This window comes from Rhincodon typus, chromosome 6, assembly GCF_021869965.1.
Source record: "Rhincodon typus isolate 14 chromosome 6, sRhiTyp1.1, whole genome shotgun sequence".
Taxonomy (NCBI): Eukaryota; Metazoa; Chordata; class Chondrichthyes; order Orectolobiformes; family Rhincodontidae; genus Rhincodon; species Rhincodon typus.
In genome coordinates, this window is record NC_063337.1 from 35,100,685 (window position 1) to 35,119,919 (window position 19,235).

At 40.8% G+C, this 19,235-nt stretch overlaps 2 protein-coding genes across 7 annotated transcripts in view; one reads left to right on the forward strand and one right to left on the reverse strand.

Annotated features, from left to right (window-relative positions):
- nup58 (nucleoporin 58) overlaps positions 1 to 9,281 on the reverse strand; it is an 81,994-nt gene extending 72,713 nt beyond the window's left edge. Inside the window, exon 1 of one of the 5 annotated variants that reach the window (XM_048597558.1) lies at positions 1,253 to 1,972. In XM_048597558.1, coding sequence (XP_048453515.1) covers positions 1,253 to 1,320 — 68 coding nt within the window. In that variant the 5' untranslated portion in view covers positions 1,321 to 1,972. Of the gene's footprint in view, positions 1 to 1,252; positions 1,975 to 9,166 lie in introns of those variants that run through there. The other 4 variants (XM_048597557.1, XM_048597556.1, XM_020530581.2 and 1 more) reach the window with 4 other exon arrangements.
- Positions 9,282 to 9,338: 57 nt separating this feature from the next.
- Positions 9,339 to 19,235, forward strand: part of mtmr6 (myotubularin related protein 6) — a 37,328-nt gene continuing 27,431 nt past the window's right edge. For both annotated transcript variants that reach the window (XM_020530582.2, XM_048597554.1), the window contains exons 1-2: positions 9,339 to 9,466; positions 15,421 to 15,543. In XM_020530582.2, the coding sequence (XP_020386171.2) occupies positions 9,443 to 9,466; positions 15,421 to 15,543 (147 nt within the window). In that variant the 5' untranslated portion in view covers positions 9,339 to 9,442. The remainder of the gene's footprint in view (positions 9,467 to 15,420; positions 15,544 to 19,235) is intronic.

Below are 19,235 nucleotides of genomic sequence, written 5' to 3' on the forward strand. Positions count from 1 at the left end.
ACAAACGTTGCCAAGACTGGAGGGTTTCCTTAAAGGGAGAGGCTGAATAGGCTGGGGCTGCTTTCCTTGGAACATCAGAGGCCAAAGAGTGACATTGTAGAGGTTTATAAAATTAAGAGGGGCTTGGAGGGTGAATAGCCAAGGTCTTTTTCCTAGGGTAGGCAGTCCAAAACTAGAAGGCATAGGTTTAAAGGTGAGAAGGGCAAGATTTAGAAAGGACCCAAGGGGTAACTTTTTCCACGCGGAGGGTGGAGAGTGCATGGAACGAACTGCTGGACGAAGTAGCGGAGGCGGGTACAATTACTACTTTTAAAAAGCATCTCGATTGCTATGTAAATAGGAAAGGTTTAGAGGAGTATGGGCTAAATTCTGGTAAAAATGGCACTAGGTCAGATTGGGATGTCTGGTTGGCACAGACAAGATGGACCGATGGGTTTGTTTCTGTATTGTATGACTGATTCTATCATAAGGGACATGGACAAATTTGATTATTAAAAACAGTTACATTGGCAGAGGGATCAAGAAGGAGGGATCAAGAAGAAGGGGTCATAGAAGTAAGGCGAATGGTAAAGAACTAGTGGTACTCTTAACGAATTGTTTAGTTTCTGGAATGCATCTCCTGTGACGATGGCGGAGGCTGAATCAGTCGTGACTTTTTCGAAAGAGAATCAAAAAATTATTTCAAAGATAGTAGGAACTGCAGATGCTGGAGAATCTGAGATAACAAGGTGTAGAGCTGGATGAACACAGTAGGCCAAGCAGCATCAGAGGAGCAGGAAGGCTGACATTTCGGGCCTAAACCCTTCTTCTGAAAATCAGAATATCTCAGAAAATTATTTTAAGGGAAAAAAGACTATCCAAGAAAATATGGGGAGCGGACTGGCAAAGCTCTTAGAAGCACGGGCACAACGCGTCGAATGACCTTTTTCTGTTCGCCAACGATTACTATGGGAAAAGTTTAACACAATTTAATGCACAATAAGAAGTCTGGTGCAATAATTCACAAAGTGCACAATACTTGAGATAAAAGCTAAGACCATCAGTAAACTGGAGAACTTGAGATGATTTTAAAATTGATCACACACAATGTGTACTGACTTATCGGAACAAGTCATGCTATTTATTTTGTCGAAGGCATGAGTTAGGTAACTTAGTAACTGGGACACAAGTTTGCTTATAAACTCAACCCATCAGTTCTCGGTTCAAATGAAACGGAACAAAAGCCGCAGACACGTCGCCATTAGGCATTTACCTGGACGCTCCGAGAGTGAAGCCGCCAGTGTTACCGGCCGCGGTACCGAAACCAAATCCAGTTGTCATCCTGTATTTCTGGACGAGCTGAACCGTGGCCTTAGTTTTGTAGTGTCCTGGTGCGGAAGGCGCCGCTTTCTCGTGGTTACAACCAGCTTCCCTCCCACAATCCGATAAACAAAAAAACAACTGCTTTAAAAGCAAGCTAGCTACCAGATCGAAAGTGCCGTTAAACCGGGAGAAATTAATAGGTCAAAGTAGTTTCCGCTCACTCCTTTTAAACTGATCATCGATTCCGCGGGTTAACTGCAGCTCGGGTCAGCAGGAGAGGAAGTTACCGGCTTTCCAGCTGCGGCATGTCGGGATACTGGAGGACTACGGAGGAAGACTCAGTCATCAAGGTCCTAGAGGGAGGGGAGATGTCTTGATGGAGGAAGATTTTGGTTGTGAGAGGATGGGAAGATCAGTGTCATAGGGCATTGTGAGGGGGACGAGGCCAATGTTTAGGATGACCAGTTGAAAGTGAAGGTAAGGGAGGGCCAGGGGATGTGGGGGACCATTTACGGTCGGAGTCGGGTACGCTTACTCGCACTCTCTTCAGAATGATGTGGGAAAATATAATTGAGGTGTTGGGAAACAATATGGCAGTCGTAGGTCAGTTGGTATAACTCTTATTTCTAGATTTCAGAGTTTTGGGTTCAACCTCCATGCCGTGTGGTTGAGCACAAAAATGTAGGCTGAACTCTTCAGCCATGTCAGATAGAACAAAGGTCAATCAATCTGCTTGACTGGATATAAAATATAGCAGAAAAATTTCATATGGTGTTCAATGTGGAAAACTGAGGTGATGCATTTTGATCCAAAGAACATGGAGAGACCTTATAAAACAAATGGTACTATTCTAAAGATGGTGTAGGAGCAGAGAGGCTGTGGTGTAAAATGCTTAAGTCATTAGAGGTGACAGAACAGACGGGAACAGTTAATAAAACATAGAATTTTAAGAGTTTAGTAAAAGGGCCATAGATTAAGTTATGCTGAATTTATATAAGTCACTTGGTTAGACCTCGGCTGGACTATTGTCTATGATTCTGAATACCACACTTTAAGAAGGATGTGCAGAAGAGGTTTATGAAAATAGTTCCTCCAACAAGAAAGTTCAGTTAGGATAGATTGGAGCTGTTGGGTGTTTTTCTTGAGAAGGCCAAGGGGAGATGAAACAAATAGACCGAATGATTGTGTGGCAGAAGGATGGTGTAGAAGAAAGGGATTTAGATTCTTGAGGCATTAGGACCAATTCTGGGGAAGATGAGACCTGTACAAGCTGGATAATATTGCACCTCAGCAGAAATGGGATCAATATCCTCGAATTTGTTTGTACATAGGGAAGTACTTAAACTAGAGTGGCAAGAGGATGGGAACCTGAGTGGGGAAGGAAGAGTGAGGGAAACAAAGATGGAAATGAGAAATAGAAATGTGGAAGACAGGGGAAATGAGGGCTAACAACAAATAGCCTAGCATACAAAAAAATGTCAAAAAGAGATGTTTAGCTGAATACACAGAGCAATTGCAATAAGTTAGACAAATAAAAAGTGCAAACAGTTGTACAAGAATGTCATGTAATTGTGATTATGGACATGTCTGCAGAGTGACCAAGGCTCCAACAATTACAAGAATCTTCCTTTGTACTTAGCAAAGATCCCACAAGCTGAAGTGATACTATCAGTCCCACAGCACCGTCCCATGCAATCACAGAAGGTGTAACACCTGCCTGTTTACTTCTCCTGTCTCACAATCCAAGGCCCCAGACTCACCTTCCAAATTCAACAGCAATTTACCTGCACTTCACTCAGTCTAGTCTGCTGAAGTCTCTGCTCACAGTTATGGTCTCCTGTACACTGGGGAGATGAAATGCAGACTAGACAATTGCTTTGCAGAATACCTATGTTCTGGCACAGAGCTTCCTGTTGCCTGCCACTTCAACACCTCACCATGTTCCCTGGCTAACTTCTGTCTCGGGCTTAATGCAGTGTTTAATGAAGCTCAGTGAAAACAGGAAAGAACAACGTTTCTTATTTTGCTTTGGAACCATGCAGCCTTCAGGACTCAATATAAAGTTCAATCATTGCAGGGGCTGAAAACCTTTTCTCATGTCCTTACCCCAACCCCTGCACATCAGGCATTATCATCATGTGGGCTGCTACCCATTGTCAGCCATTAAAAGGTCTCCATTAGCAGCTATTGATTCTCCCAGGCTTGCCTTTACCCATTCCTCTGTCTGCCCATTAATGTTTTTTCTCTCTCTGGGCTCCACCTCCATCTATCATTTACTCCTCCCCTGATGCCATCTTCAGCATATATAACAATCTTGCTACAGTTCTCAAAAAGGGTCACTGGACCTGAGATGTTAAGTCTGCTTTCTCTCCACAGATGCTGCCAGACCTACTTAGGCTTTCCAGCAATTTATTTTTGTTTCCAAGGAAGTGCTAATTTATTTTGTCACAAACGTGTTATATAGATTGTAACAAACTACTGTACTTTAAAAAATGGATACACGTGAGCTTCCAAACATGTATCCCAAAAGGTCACGCGACTTCTCGTGAGTTCAACTTCAATTAGCCAGCTGGAGGAAACTGAGTGGACTTTTCTCAAAAAGCATCACGAGTCATTAGCTTTCAATTAATTTTTCCATCAGGACAAATAGAAACTCATTGACAATAACTTCCCTGGGTATCTGAATAGCTCTATCCTATCTCACCAAACCTGGAAGAATGGAAGCTGTTCAAGTTAAAAGGCTAAAAGAAATGAATGGGACTATGCTTCAGACATGAGCTAACCCAATATCTAATATGGAAGCATGATTCAAATGTTTGGAATACAGCTGATTTGGGTCGGATAGTCCGGATGAGTGGAGCTCTTGTGGTGCAGTGATAGTGTTCCTATCCCTGAGCCAGAAGGCAAGAGTTCAAGTCCTACCTGTTCCAGAGATCTCTCATAACATATCAAAACAGGTTGATTCAAATTAAAACAAAAGGTCTGGATGGGACACAGTCAGTCATTGTGCACAGAGATCTCAGGAGAACCTGTGAAGACAGTCGCAGGCCACAATTCTCGATTGAACAAACTGAACTGCGTGTGAGAGTTGGGTTTTCTCTACCACCATAAGTTACTGAGGAAGGTGTTCAGCAATCATCCCCGTTCTGCTGAAAAGAAATCCAAATAGTTTTCAAATGTTGTTGTTCCAGAACTAGTAAAGAAAAGAAGCCTTTACTCACTTCCTTAAACTGCTCGGCCAATTTGCCCAACTTTTGAGTGAACCCACAAAGTCAAACTCTGACTGTTTTATTTCAGAACTCATTATAACTCTTTGATTTTAACCCTCACTTCAGATAACCAACATTTAACTGCAAAGTACGGGCCTGCAACAATACCATAAAAATCTGACTTGAATTTTATTTCAATAAAGTTACTTTATTACTTTTACTTAAGGAACTTGAAGCATGTTTTGTAATAAACAAACCTTCATCTTGTTTAAGACTCATGCCTTGCTGGTGTTTTTTTTTTTTAAATGGAATTACTTGCAAATCAAAATGGGATTATACAAACAAACTAAGGTCTCGGCCACTTTGGTTACGACAATTTATGTTCCAGAATCTGAGAACCCAGATATTTATTCGAAGAATGAAGCCATAAGCTCAGTGGTTTAAATGCAAATAATTTTATTACTCAATTCAAAGAACTTGAATACTAGTAACTACACTCTATCTTAAATAGTTACATTAAAGATTTTTAAAGTACATTGAACACAGTTACTTTCAAATGAATTACTTTTCTACATCCAGTTGACAAACTCTAATAAACCCAACTCAGATACCCAGCAGAAATTAGAAGATTAGCCGCTTGATCTGAGTATTTTAAGTATTCGTACATTTTTGGGTCTTCTGCTTACTCCCAACTTTTCTCCTCAAATCTCTTGCAACTATTCCATGGTTGTAAGAGATAATAGTCACAGCCACAGCCCTATTGTCTCATTAGAGAGAAATGACTGATGGTAGTTCAACCTGAGGATCACCAAATCTTAAGCAAGAGAGGAGAATCCTTCATGGTAACGTCACCCAAGGCAGGAATTGAACCCCAGCTGTTGGCATCACGCTGCATTGCAAACTGGTTATCAAGTCAACTGGGCTAACCAAATTTCATGGTTATCACCTGGTTGAACACAGCACATTCTTTGATCAAAACTTTTTTTGTTAACTCCCTACTGTTGAATCTCTCTGTCTGTCTGTTTGTCTTTCTCTTAGCTTGGTTATCCTTAGAAAATCAACTCCTCGTTATGAGTAGAAACAAAGTGCAGGAGAAACTCAGTAGGTCTGGCAGCGTCAGTAGACGGAGAGAACAAGTCCAGTATAACTCTTTTGCAAAATCAAGTCATACTGGGTCTCAAAACATTAACTCTGTTTCTCTCTCTCAACAGATTGAGGGTGGTACGTTGGCTCAGTGGTTAGCACTGCTGCCTCACAGCACCAGCGTCCTGGGTTTCATCCCACCCTTGGTCAACTCACTGTGTCGAGTTTACACATTCTCCCTGTGTTTGTCTGGGTTTCCTCCCACAGTCCAAAGATGTGCAGGCTAGGTGGATTGGCCATGCTAAATTGCCCATAGTGTTCAGGGATGTGGAGCTTAGGTGGGTTATAGGGGAATGGGTCAGTGTAGACTTGTTGGGCCAAAGGGCCTGTTTCCACACTGTAGGGATTCTATGAGAAGTAACTAGACCCACTAACACTTTGCTTTTATTTAAGATTTCCTGCATTTGCATTATTTTGCTTCTGTCACTATTAGGGGTACTTCAGCACACACAGAATTTCAAATTAACTTTTGGTAAGAGCTGTTCTGCCACCAGATTATTGTATACTCTAAACCCACTGCTGCTTGAAACAGAACCAGACTTACAATCTGCTCATCCTTATAAATAACTTCTGTTGACCATTTTTCTACCTGAACTGTTCTGAAAAAGGGTCACTTGACCTGAAACAAAAACTCTGATTTCTCTCCACAGATGCTGCCAGACCTGCTGAGCTTTTCCAGCAATTTCTGCCTTCATTAATTTATGTTAGTTAAATCTTCTCCCATTCTCTTCTGTTCCAAGGAAAACAAATACAATCTTTCCTCTTTTACAGTTGACATTCCACAGTCCTGGAAATGTCCTTGAAAGTATCCCGTTAGTCATTAATATTCTATGCACTCATAAATTAAGGAGGGTTTATATATCTGTCTTACCTTCAGATATTTGTGGATATATACATCAAGGTTCCTCTCTTCCTCTACACTTTTCAGTATCTTATCATTTATCATGTATTACTTTGTCTTTTATCTCCCCAAATACATTACCTCACACTTCCCTGGATGAATTCCAATTTAACACTTATGAGCTAATTAGTTCATTAACATCTTCCTGCAGTTGACATTCCTCTTTTTATTAGTACACAGCCACTTTTTATATCATTTCAAAGGCAATATTGCACCCCTCCTCCGACTCCATGTAATTCTCAATAATTGATATATACCACAAAAAGCAAGAATTCTATTACTGAGATCTGTAGAATCCCACTGGAAACAGTCCTCCAGTCACAAAAGTACCTAAATATTGTCCTTTGATCCCTGCTACTGCATCCATTTTAGATACAACTTGCCACTTTGGATCCCACAAGCCTTTAATATTCTGACCAGTCTGTCTTGTTGGACTTTGTCAAATCCTTGCTGAAATCTACATAACTAAATCAAATACATTCCCCTCTGAAACCTTAGGCTGAATGACCTGTAGTTATACAGTTTATCCCTTTTTAAACAATTTCAGCAGTCCTCCAGTCCAATGGCACTGCATGTGCAACTAGACAGAATTGGAAAATGTTGGTCAGACCCTCTGCTATTTCCTCTCTTAACTGCCTGGTGATTTAACTACGTTCAAACATACTAAAGATCTAAATATTTTCTAGATCAGAAGTCAAATGACACTAGGTTATAGTCCAAAAGGTTTATTTGAAATCACAAGCTTTCAGACTGTTACCCCTTCACCAGGTGAAGTTATTGCTAACTCAACACAGACAGTCACCCAAGGCTGGAATTGAACCCCAGTCCCCGATAGTATGAGGCAGAAGTGCTGACCACTGAACCACCAGGTCACCCATATTAATTGTTACAATGCTGTTCATCCCTCAGAACACATTTTCCCAAAACATATCCAAATGATTAAAGAACTGTTGTTGCTGAAGATCTGAAACAAAAACAGAAATTGTTGGAGAAACTCAGCAGTTTTGGCAGCATCTGTGGAGAGAAAGCAGAGGAGTTAATGTTCTCTAAGGTTTTGGGGTAGATTTGTAGCTCGGGTTGTGAGTGTTGAGGTTGGTTGCTCGCCGAGCTGGTTTGTTGTTCCACAGACGTTTCGTTACCATGCTGGATAACATCCTCAGTGCAGCCTCCAATGAAGCATCGGTGTGTTTTCCCGCCTGGTTTTTAAACTCTGGAGTCCGTTGAGCTGGATTGCCTCATTTCTGGTTTTCTTTCACAGTGGAGTGTATATGGGGTCGAGTTCTATGGGTTTATTAATGGCTTTCTTCGTGGAGTGCCAGGCTTCTAGGAATTCCCATGCCTGTCGCTGCTTAGCTTGTCTCAGGATTTTGGTATTGTCCCAGTCGAATTGGTGGCTTTCCTTATCCATGTGGATTGAGATGGGTGAGTATTGGTCGTGTCTTTTTGTAGCCAGTTGGTGTTCATGTACTCTTGTTGTTAGTTTCCTTCCTGTTTGTCCGATGTAGTGTTTCTCACAGTCTCTGCAGGGGATCTTATAGATGACATTGGTCCTGTCCATGGCAGGGCGTGGGTGTTTAGTTCAGGTGAGTAGTTGTCGTAGGGTTGATGTGGGCTTGTGTGCCACTCTGATGCCCAGCGATCGTAGGAGTCTTGTGGTTAGTTCCGATGTGTTCCTGATGTAGAGTAGTGTGAGGAGTGTATCAGGGCGTGTGGTATCTTTCTGATGTTGTTCGTGCAGGCATCTTCTGATCCAGTTTTTTGGATATCCAGTATCCTTGAAAACCTGGAAGAGGTATTCTTCTTCCTCTTGGCGTAGTTCTGTGTTGCTGCAGTGTGTTGTTGCTCATTTAAATAGTGTTCACACGCAGCTTCGTTTGTGTGCATTGGGACGGTTACTGTTGAAGTTCAGTACCTGGTCTGTGTGCATGGCTTTTCTGTGTACTTTCATTTGGAGTTCCCCATTTGTCTTGCGTTCTACCATGATGTCCAGGAATGGGAGCTGTTTGTTCTTCTCTTCCTCTCTGGTGAATTTTATTCCAGTGACGGTGTTGTTTATAAGTTTATGTATCTCCTCTAGTTTGGTCCATTTAATGATGACAAAGGTGTCGTCCACGTATCTTATCCATAGTTTTGGTTGGATTAGCAGAAGGGCCGTCCTTTCTAGTCTTTGCATCACTGCCTCTTATATGATTTCGGAGACGTCATGGTAGAGCGCAAGACAAATGGGGAACTCCAAAATGGAAGTACACAGAAAAACCACACACACAGACTAGGTACTGAACTTCAGCATCTGCAGTTCCTGCTATCTCTGAGTGAATGTTTTATGCCCAGTGGTTCTTCTTCAGAACTGAGAGAGAATTTGCTGCCCTAAGGCGGTTTCTGGTAGAGAGCACGCTGCTCGAACGGAGGAACAAAAACAAAGTTGCTGGAAAAGCTCAGCAGGTCCGGCAGCATCTGTGGAGGAGAAAACAGAGTTAACGTTTCGGGTCCAGTGACCCTTCCTCAGAACTCAGCTCAAACGGAGGAGGCGGTTCTATAGACAGACTACTGCCCTGAAGGGGAGAGTTCTTGCAGATAGCTTGTTGCATTAAAAGAGCATCAAGTTACTTACGGCCCCAGCTGAAGGAGGCGTAGTGGTGGAAGACCAACCTGAACTAGAAGACTGAGCAAGTACATGTGTTACTGCTCAGGCGCGGGCTCGTGTATGTACGGGCTCGTGTATGTACGCGCCCGCACGCCGTTTTGCGCAGGCGCGGTGCTTGTGTACGTACGCGCTCGCACGCGATTTTGAGCAGGCGCGGTGTGTGGGGTGGGTCGCGGGGAGGAGGAAGCTGCGGAAATATCAGTTTTCATCTGTCTGTCTGTTTGTTTGTCGTCTTCAGTTAAAATGGAGCACATCAGGACCCCGAAGGTGGGTGATTGACATAGTTTTTACAGCGATGTTTGTTTTCTCCCCTGTCCTCAATAATTGTTTATTCGGGGTCCTGTCAGAGCTGCTGGATCCCAGAGTATGGCTGAATAAAGTGGTTTAGCGGTGCTGGCTGCAAAGAGTTATTGACTGTATCTGGGCATTCGTTAGGAGGCAATTAAGAAAAATGGAGGCAGTTTAAAGAGGCTGTTTACAATCTCAAATGAAGCTGATATCAAGCGCGTATTCAGTGCTGGGAGGCTTTACTTCAAATGATGTAGGGATACAATGGGGATGCATTCTGTGTAGTCTACTATCCTCTCCAGGTTTTTACTAGCCAACGTAGTCACAATTAATTATTACAGAAGATGGGAATATGTTGTGGAGCTGGCAGGCTGCTCCTCCAGGATTGAAAAGCTTGCAGAAAATGCTGGAAAATCTCAGTCATCTGTGCAGTGAGCGAGTATTAACATTTCGAGCCCAATATGACTTCTTTGAAAATGAAGTGACCTCAAAGTTATGGGTTTTATGTTATTGAAAAAAGATGGTGCGATTTGAGGGTGGGGAAGATTGGAGATTATGACTGTCAAGGAGAAAAAGACAATGAATGGCCATGATTGTGTAGGAGTGAGAGATACTGAATAGGTGTTAATTACAGAATATAGGTGATTTTTTTTTGTAAAACTAAACAAAATAAACAGACACTGGAGAAGGTAAAAGAAACAAAGATTGAATTCATAGTCTGACCTTGTTAAACTCTGTGTTGACTCCAGAAGGCTGTAAAATGCTTAAACTGAAATGAGATGCTATTCCTTCAGGTTGTTTTGAACCTCACTGGAACGCCACAGAAGACCTAGGACAAAAATGTGAGCATGGAAGCGAGTTGTTGTTAAAAACCAGCAACTTGGACTGAGGCAAATAGCTCTGCAAAGTGGTCACCCACTGTGTTTGGTCTTCCCAATGTTGAGGAGACTGCATTGCAAGCAACTAAAACAGTAGACAAGATTGAAAGAAATACAAACTGCTGCTTCACCTGGAAGGAGAGTTTGTAGTGTTAGATGGTGAGGAAAAAGGAGATAAAGGACAAGTTTCCCATGATTCTATGGGAAAGGGGTGATCTGTGCAGGTGATGGAGGATTGCACTGTGATGTTACGGAGGTGCTGATGCTGACGGAAGAGGAGAGATGTTTAATGGTGGTATCATACTGGAGGTGGCAGAAATTATAGAAGGTGATCCTTTGTGTATGAAGGCTGGTAAAGGGAGAATGGAGGAACCCTATAGTGGCTCCAGGTGGAAAAGTAATGTGAGGGGGCAGAAATACAAGCAGTGGATTGCATACGATTTGAGGGCATTTGTTCCAGTAATGTTGCCTTCATAATGGACAAAGCCACAGCAACAACCTGGTCCTCTGTCGCCCTCAACACCTCATCTCCCTCCCATACCATTGCAGGGGATGTAACACTTATTCTTTTATTGCTCCCAATGCCCCAAGCACTCCTGCCTGTGAAGCAGTAAATGATTGAAGGAGGTGCAAGACTTGTCCGCTGTACTTTCTGTTTACAATGTGATCTTTTCTATTTGGGGGAGACCTAACAGACTGGTGACTGCTTTGCAAACAAATCTGCTGAGTCTTCAAGCATATCTCAACCCTCCAGTTGCTTGGCATTTTAGTACACCACCTTGCTGTCATGCTTTCATTTGTTTTAATTCTGCTGCAGTGATGTTATGAAGTCCTATACAACTGGAGTAACAGCACAATTAAGGCACTTTATAGTTTTCTGGACTGAACGTGACTATTCAACAATTTCAAACAATGTGCTCTATCCCCACTTGTTTCATCTGCCTGCCTTTCCAGCCTACCTGTGCTGCCTGATACTTTGCTCGTAAGACTCACTTTGAACCAATCGTACAACCATGACCACTCCCTTTGCTTTTTGTCTGTGACACCTGTGATCTCTTATTTCCCTCACTTTTAATTTTCCTCTGATGTTCCCTTCTGTTGCACATACTGCCACCCACCATACCTTTTTTACCATATAAAACCTATCACTGTTCTATCTCTTCCTCCAAGGAAGAGTTATATCGGACTGGAAATATTAACACTACTTTTTCTCTCTCCACAGATACTGGTAGACATGCTGATGTTCTCTGTACTTTGATTTATTTTATTTCAGATCTCCAACATCTGTTTTTCACTTTTGAGAAGTTTTGAAGTAGCTTTGCTATTTAGTTGCTTTAAAGATGGAAAGGCAGCATGCACAGGAGTTGCAGAGTAACTTGTTGTCACTTGGAAAATGGAGACACTAAAAGTAATTAGGCATGTGGACTAGCTTGTTAATACAGTGAATGGTTAGGATCTGAAATACACTGCTTGAATGTATGAAGGCAGATTTAAATGAGGCATTCCCAGGGGATTTTAGGTTTATCTGAAAAGGAAAATGTGCAGAGCTACAGTGTGAAGGCGAAGGGATGGAATTAAGTAAAATGCTCCTTTGGAGAGTCAGCAGAGAAATAGGAGGTGTGGCTGTTTATTTTATAACCATTGTGATTCTGTGATTGAGAGACCTGTCAAACCAGCCTACTCTGGGAAACAATAGGAAAGAAGCCATTCCCTCCAGTAACAACGACATATTGCACCTAATAAAAGTTCCAGTGCAAATGTGTTAGTATAAAGTCACTTTCATTATTATTTTTGAACATATTTCTTGAATTGCATTCTGTTGCTGTCCAATTTACCTTGAACTACTCCCTTGCCTTCTTCCCATAGCTGTGCACGTTGTCTTTTTTCAGTTCATAACTCGAATGTTTCAACTTGAGTCTATTTCTACCACACTCTTGGGCAGAGCATTTCAAACTTATTGTTGCTTGAATCATAATGCTAATTAACAATGGACTGAATAATGCCTGAGAAGGTGGTGGAGGCAGGTTCAGTTGCAACATTTAAGAAATACCTTGATGAGCATTTGAAATACCAGTGCATAGTAGGCTACAGACCAAGTGCTGATAAATGGGATTAGTAAAGTTTGGTGTTTGTTGGTCAGCATACAAATGGTGAGCCGAAGGGCCTGTTATCCAGACTGTATGACTCTGACTGTGTAAGCCAGCTTTCATTCGGGGATCTGACTTCTCCATCAACTGGGATCGTTACATTCCTCTCATCCTCCCTGTAATTCTTGCCCAAATTCTTACGTTTTTCTGCCTAATCCCTGAAAATCTATATTCTGTATATATATATTCACCTATATTCTGTAATTAACACCTATTCAGTATCTCTCACTCCTACACAATCATGGCCATTCATTGTCTTTTTCTCCTTGACAGTCATAATGGGAGCAGTTTCTTTCCCTACCTTTACATAAACCAATCATTATTTTGGATAATTGTACGCTGTCTCCCTCAACCTCCTTTGCTCTAAGGAGAATAACTCCAGCTTCTCCAACCAGATCTTTAACCAGCTAAATTCCTTCAGACTGGAACCATTCTAGGAAGTCTCCTTTGCACTGTCTCAAGAGCCTTGGCATCCAGAAGCAGTACTCTAGTTGTGGCCTTATCAGAGTTTTGCGAGGGTTCAGCATAACGACCGGTTTTTGGTGTCCAACAATTGTATTAATCATTTGCTGATTATTCACCCAATACATCATGCTAGCTTCTAAGATCTCAGCACATGAATTTGCAGGTCCCTATGTCCCTGAACACACTTTAGAACTTTAGAACCATTGTTTAAGGCAGTAATGTGTCTCCCTATCCCTTCTATTAAAATTCACCATCTCACTCTTGTATTAAATTCCTCTGCTCACTATGTTACCCAATTTATGTCATGATGCAGTTGATGGCTTTCATCACTGTTTGCCACACTTTGAACTTTGGTATCATGGGCAAATTGAAACTTTATTCTTTATTCCAATATTCAGCTAATTTATATACCTATTAGTGGTCTTAGCACTGACCCTTTGGTTAGCTCAAATATTTACAATCTACTCTGAAAAATAGCCCATTTGTCGTGATTTGCTGGTTCCTGTACATGATCGAATTTTTTATCTGAGTTGATACTACCCCAACAGTTCCATGACCCACAAATTTGTTAGCAGTCTTTTATAATGTACTTATCAAATATTTCCTTAAAATCTGTACAGTCACTATCACTGAATTTTATTCTCTGTAGCTTTATTGAAAAAGTAAATCAGGATGCTCAGACAAAATCTGCCTTTTACAAATCCATGCTGGCTTTCCTTCATCAACTCACGATTCACCTTTTTTGGTTCTGAGAAAGGGTCACCGGACCTGAAATGTTAACTCTGTTTCCTCTCCATGGATGCTGCTGGACCTGAATTTTTTAAAGGGATTTCTAGGTTTTGTTTTCTCTTTCTGGTTCTTCATGTTCTCTTTTATACATCCTTGGTCCCTGGTATAGTTCCCCTGCTTTTCTTCTTTGTCGCAATGTAAATAGCCTACAACCGAAAATCTCCTTAAAGATCAATCAGACTTTGATTCCAGTTTACCTCTCAACCCATTCTTATCACGATTAATTGAGTTGTCTCTGTTCAGAAGTTCTACTTTGGATTGTTCCTTACTTATCTCTGTTATTAATCTTAAGTCCTGGATAAGATTGTCACTCTTATCCAAATGTTCTCCCATAGACAGGTCTGGGAGCATCTGTGAAGTGAAAAACAGAGTTTACATTTCAAGTCCGGTGAACTCTGAGTTGTGAGGAAGGGTCACCGGACTTGAAACGTCAGCTCTGTTTTTCTCTTCACAGATGCTCCCAGACCTGCTGAGCTTTTCCAGCAACTTTGTTTTTGTTCCTGATTTACAGCATCCGCAGTTCCTTCGGGTTTTATTTACTTCTCCCATAGATGCTTGGTCCACTTGGACTGAGAGCATAATGGCCAGCAATGTTCTGAATGCATTTCATGAATTCCTCATAGTCCTTTTCCATTGATCTAACAGTACTAACAGTATGCACATTGATAAATGAATGAATAAAGTTTTTGAGTATCACCATACTACACTTGTTGCACATTCCTGCGATGCAGAATACATTGTTTTGTTCAAGCAAGAGAATTTGTACAAAACTATTTTTATAAAACAATTGCTAAGATATACATGACCATAGTTCATTGTTATCCTATTGACATGGTGCTATTTTTCTGACATAAAATATTTTAGAATTCATTTATTACATTTGTACTGTTGCATGCTAAGATGTACAGTGAAATTATCTTTTAAAAAATGCATACTTCTCAGAAATCTTTTTCTTATGTTGTGATATTTTTGCCCTGCGTGTCATTCTTTAATTATAACCATCTACGTATTTGTACTCTGTTATCTCTGTTGCTCACAAGTTCTGCGAGCTCTGAGGGAGGCAAAGCTGTGTTCTTCAATACTCGTTCCTATTTACACAGTCATTTGGTACTAAACTCTCAGCTTTTTCATATAAGGCTTGTTTAATTTTGGACATCATGACAGGAGTTCATCATGGTGGTTTCCTAGGCCTTTTCCTTGGACATGTTCGAAGTGTTTAAGAAAAAAAAACAACTGGCTGTCACACACTGGGTTTTAATATTACATGCCTGAAGACACTTTTCACACAAATGACACTGGTTTTGTCTTGAAATAAAATGGGACTTTTCAGCATAGTGTTGAAAGCACTGGAAACTTTTAAACCTGGAAGGTGAAAAGGAAAATATCTCATTTACCTCTCCCCAATCTCATGAGTTGCTTTGCACATCCTTCTGTTCTCTTTCCTTTTCCTAGATCTCATCTGCTCTATTGGGATTCGTGTAACTAATTTCTTCCTTCTGACAGATTTCCCGCCCATTCTGCTTAATGTACCTGTTAAAAACTTGAGTAATTTGGTCAATTGGTACTACATTGAGAGGTGACCATCGAATGCTTAACGCTATGTTACCATACTGCCTTGCTTCATCTCTCATTGTTTCTGACGTCGTTCTTACAGGTGGAGCAGGTGAAGTGCTTAGATCGGTTTAGCAGTAAGAAGTCAACTACTGGAACTTTGCATCTTACTACAACTCACTTAATTTATCGAGAAACAACTACAGACAGTCCTAAGGAAATTTGGGTATGTACTTATACATTCACAATCGTATTAAATTATGTTATCAATTTTGGAAGGGTGAAAGATGCACACTAGAACATATACCTAAGCATGTTGCAAGTTTGGAATACACGAAGTCATGCAGTGATTTCTAGATGAAAACAGTGCTTTCATGTTCAAAGCTCAAGTTGGTACCTTATTAACTGCCTTTGGAAATCCAAACAAGCTACAGTGGGTTCTGCTATAACATGATAGTTGTGTTCCCGCGCAAACCGCATTATAGAAAATCACGCTATAGAAATCACGGGGCCTATGAGAAATGCGGGCTTGGGGCAGACCACCAAAAAAATCACTCAAAATCATTTAAAAGCCTAACGCAAAGGATAGCACAGTTTGAATAAATGTTTAATTCTTAACTAATAATGAAATAAAAGTAAATTTAACACCTTACCTTGGGGAAAAAAGTGTCAAGATGACTTGATGGGGAAGGAGATTTTTGAGGTTGTTCTATTGTTAATACAGGGGTTGAGGGTCGTCGTCGTCGTCATCATCACTTTCAGCTGCAGTTGTGTTTGCAGATTTAGGGCGAAAAATAGTTAATCCAGAAGTGAATGGCTATGGTTCATTGTCTTCTGACTGTTTCTTGGGGGTTGTCTTAAAAAAGACATCCAGTTTTTGCTGCTTTGCCCTTTTCTTTTCCCTCATGAAGAAGCTGTTCATAGGGTGCTAAATAAGATCTTATTCCGCTAACTGCTACCCTGTTGCGCTCTGCATTGTAATCATTGTCCTGTAAGAGCTGCAACTGCCTCTCAATTTCCCTCCGGATAGAAGATAAAACAAGTGAAATGCTAGCACTAAAGTCAGGCACACCTGCAGGATTTTCAGCTCTTTTTGTTAGATCTTCATAAATTGATATGGCTTTTTCTTTTATGGTGAGAGAGGTGGTCCCGGATTGCTTTTTCGTTTGAACTTCTCTCCACACACTTAGAAGCCGCTCCATCTCCTCAAGTTCCTTTGTCTGTGACCACACAGATTTGCTAGCACTCAGAATGGTTCCATCAATACAGCTTGCTTTAGTCTTTTCTGTGTTGTCTCTAATGGTGCATAAGGTAGACTCCTTTATTCCTGTTACGTGAACTATATCACATGTTCTGTCATTACGCTCAAACTGCTTTATAACATCGAGCTTTTCTTCCAGTGTTATAGCCTTTCTTTTATGTTCACAACTCGCAATTTTGTCACAATGACTCTTCTTGTTAACATTCTTGACTCTTTGTCCTCGTATTTTTGTGGGTAACACAGCAGAATTTGCGGAAAAAAAACCCCTAAAAATCACAGAGTACTGTACCTCACGGAAGGCGCTTCACGACAAAGTCTGCGAAATGATCACATGGTGTCGGTGGAGAGACTCCTTTGGTGCTAACATTGCACATACTCAGGACAAAGCCTGTGAAATGATCATGTGATGTCAATGCGTACTCCTCTGCTCACTGATGGAATCACGTTGTAGAAATAGCATTCCCTTATTTGTCAGTCGCATTACAGCCAATTCGCATTGTTGGAACACATGTTAAAGCAGAACTGACTGTATATTTACTGGTTCTCCTTTTATTCACCCTATTTTCCCTATAGTAAACAGTGTCGACTTTGCCTCATTGTTATGATGCTCTAACTGTCCTGCTACAATTTTTTGAAAAAGGATTCAAGCATTTTTCCAATGATATGTTAAGGTAACATCGGGAAAATGCTAGACTCAATTATCAATGGGCAAGAAGCCTATACAATTGATCAAATAACTGACTGCTTAAAGGTGATATCAAATTTTAAAATGCAAAAATTCTTTTAGACTTTCATGGCAGCACTGAAACCACCTACAGCAGTACTGCAGAGGGTCTCGAGGCCTATTGCAATCCAAGTTCCTTGCTAACTCTATCCTACCAACTCCAATCTGCTGGATTAGCTAGCAGAGGCCAGAAAATTGCTTGTATTCAGGGTACATGTTTGCACTATATGAATTTATACTCCTGCACTTCTGCTGACATAACATTTGAACTGAAGGTCTGGGCCAAAATGTTTAAGAATCTATTTAAAGTCCATATTTAGTGCCCACTCCCTGGAAATTTCTAAAACATTATTATAATTTGCATCAAAAGCTTTTTAAGTTCTTTTGTGTTCAATTGTGTTTAAGGTTATAGTGCTTAACTCCATATCTGAGGAAAGAACACAGGAATTTCTATCACGAGTAGTCACTCATCTCCTTTAGCCCGCTCCAATATTCAATAAAATCATGCTTGATCAGATTGTGGCCTCCTTGATAAAAGCTCCTACTGTTCAATACTTTGGCCTCCTGATCCTTCTTGAGATGTAACAGTTGTGATGTCTCCAAACTTAGTCCTAGCACATTGAAGCTTCAACAAATCTCCGGGTAGATTAACTGAAATAGAGTCCAGCAGATCGTTTCATTATTCTGGCATTTTTTATAAGCTATACCTAATTGCCTTGAGGACATTGAAGAGTCAACATTGAGGCCTAGAGTCAGTTTAGGGCAGACCAGTAAGGATGATAGATTTTCTTACTTAAAGGACATTATTGAACCAGATGGGGTTTTTACGAAAGCAGACAATGATTATGTGGCCACTATCAGGATACCTTTTTGTTCCAGTTTTTTTAATAGCATTCATATTTCATCATCTGCCAAAGTTGGGATTCAAATGCACCCTAAGTTCTGGATTACTAGCCAGCAACATTGCTGCAATGCCATTGCATCCCTTCTCTAAGGTTAATATTACATCTTTGTGTGTGCACTTTACCCCAGTTTGAGGTCTTTTCTATATAATTTTAAAGTATAGATTTTGTGATTTATTTATTGGCTCATTTGGGAACTTAAGAATCGTAATAGACCATTCGGATTCTCAAATCTATTTCCCCATACAGTATTTATTAATTTCCACTTGAGTACTATTTACCTGTCATTGGTACCAATTTTTTTTACTCTTAGCTAACAGTAATCTAGCAATCTCAGTCTTAAAAATTTCAATTGACCCTGCAGCTGCTGTCGTCTTGAGAGAAATGTTCAAATTTCCAGTCCCATTTCTATCAGAAAAGTGCTTACTGATTACACTTATAAATAGTTTAGCTCTGATTTGAAGAATGTGCTCTCTTGTTTTGGATTCCTTTCTCCAACCAAGTCAATGTCCTTTTTCATATCTGCGTACCATCTAAGAATATGTGTCTCTATCCTTAATTGCCTTTGTACTGAGTGGCTTCCAGGATGATTTCGGAGGATAGTTCAAAGCCATTTTGTTGTGGGTCTAGATCACATCAAGGCAAGGATGGCAGATTTCATTCCTTAGAAGTCATTAGTGAACCAAATGGGTTTATACAATTGATAGTTTCATGGTCACCATTTAGAGTCAGAGTTGTACAGCGTGGAAACAATCCTTCGGTCCAATTTGTCCATGGTGATCAGATTTCCTAAATTAATCTAGTCCCATTTGGCCCCATTCCCCATTACCCTTCCTATTCATGTACTCATCCGGATGCCTTTTAAGTATTGTAATTGACCCAGCCTCCACCACTACTTCTGGCAGCTCATTCCATACATGCACCACCCCTGCATGAAAAAGTTGCCCCTTAGGTCCCTTTTAAATCTTTTCCCTCTCACCTTACGTCCAACTTTGTATAACAGATTTATTAATTGAATGCCATCATCTCCC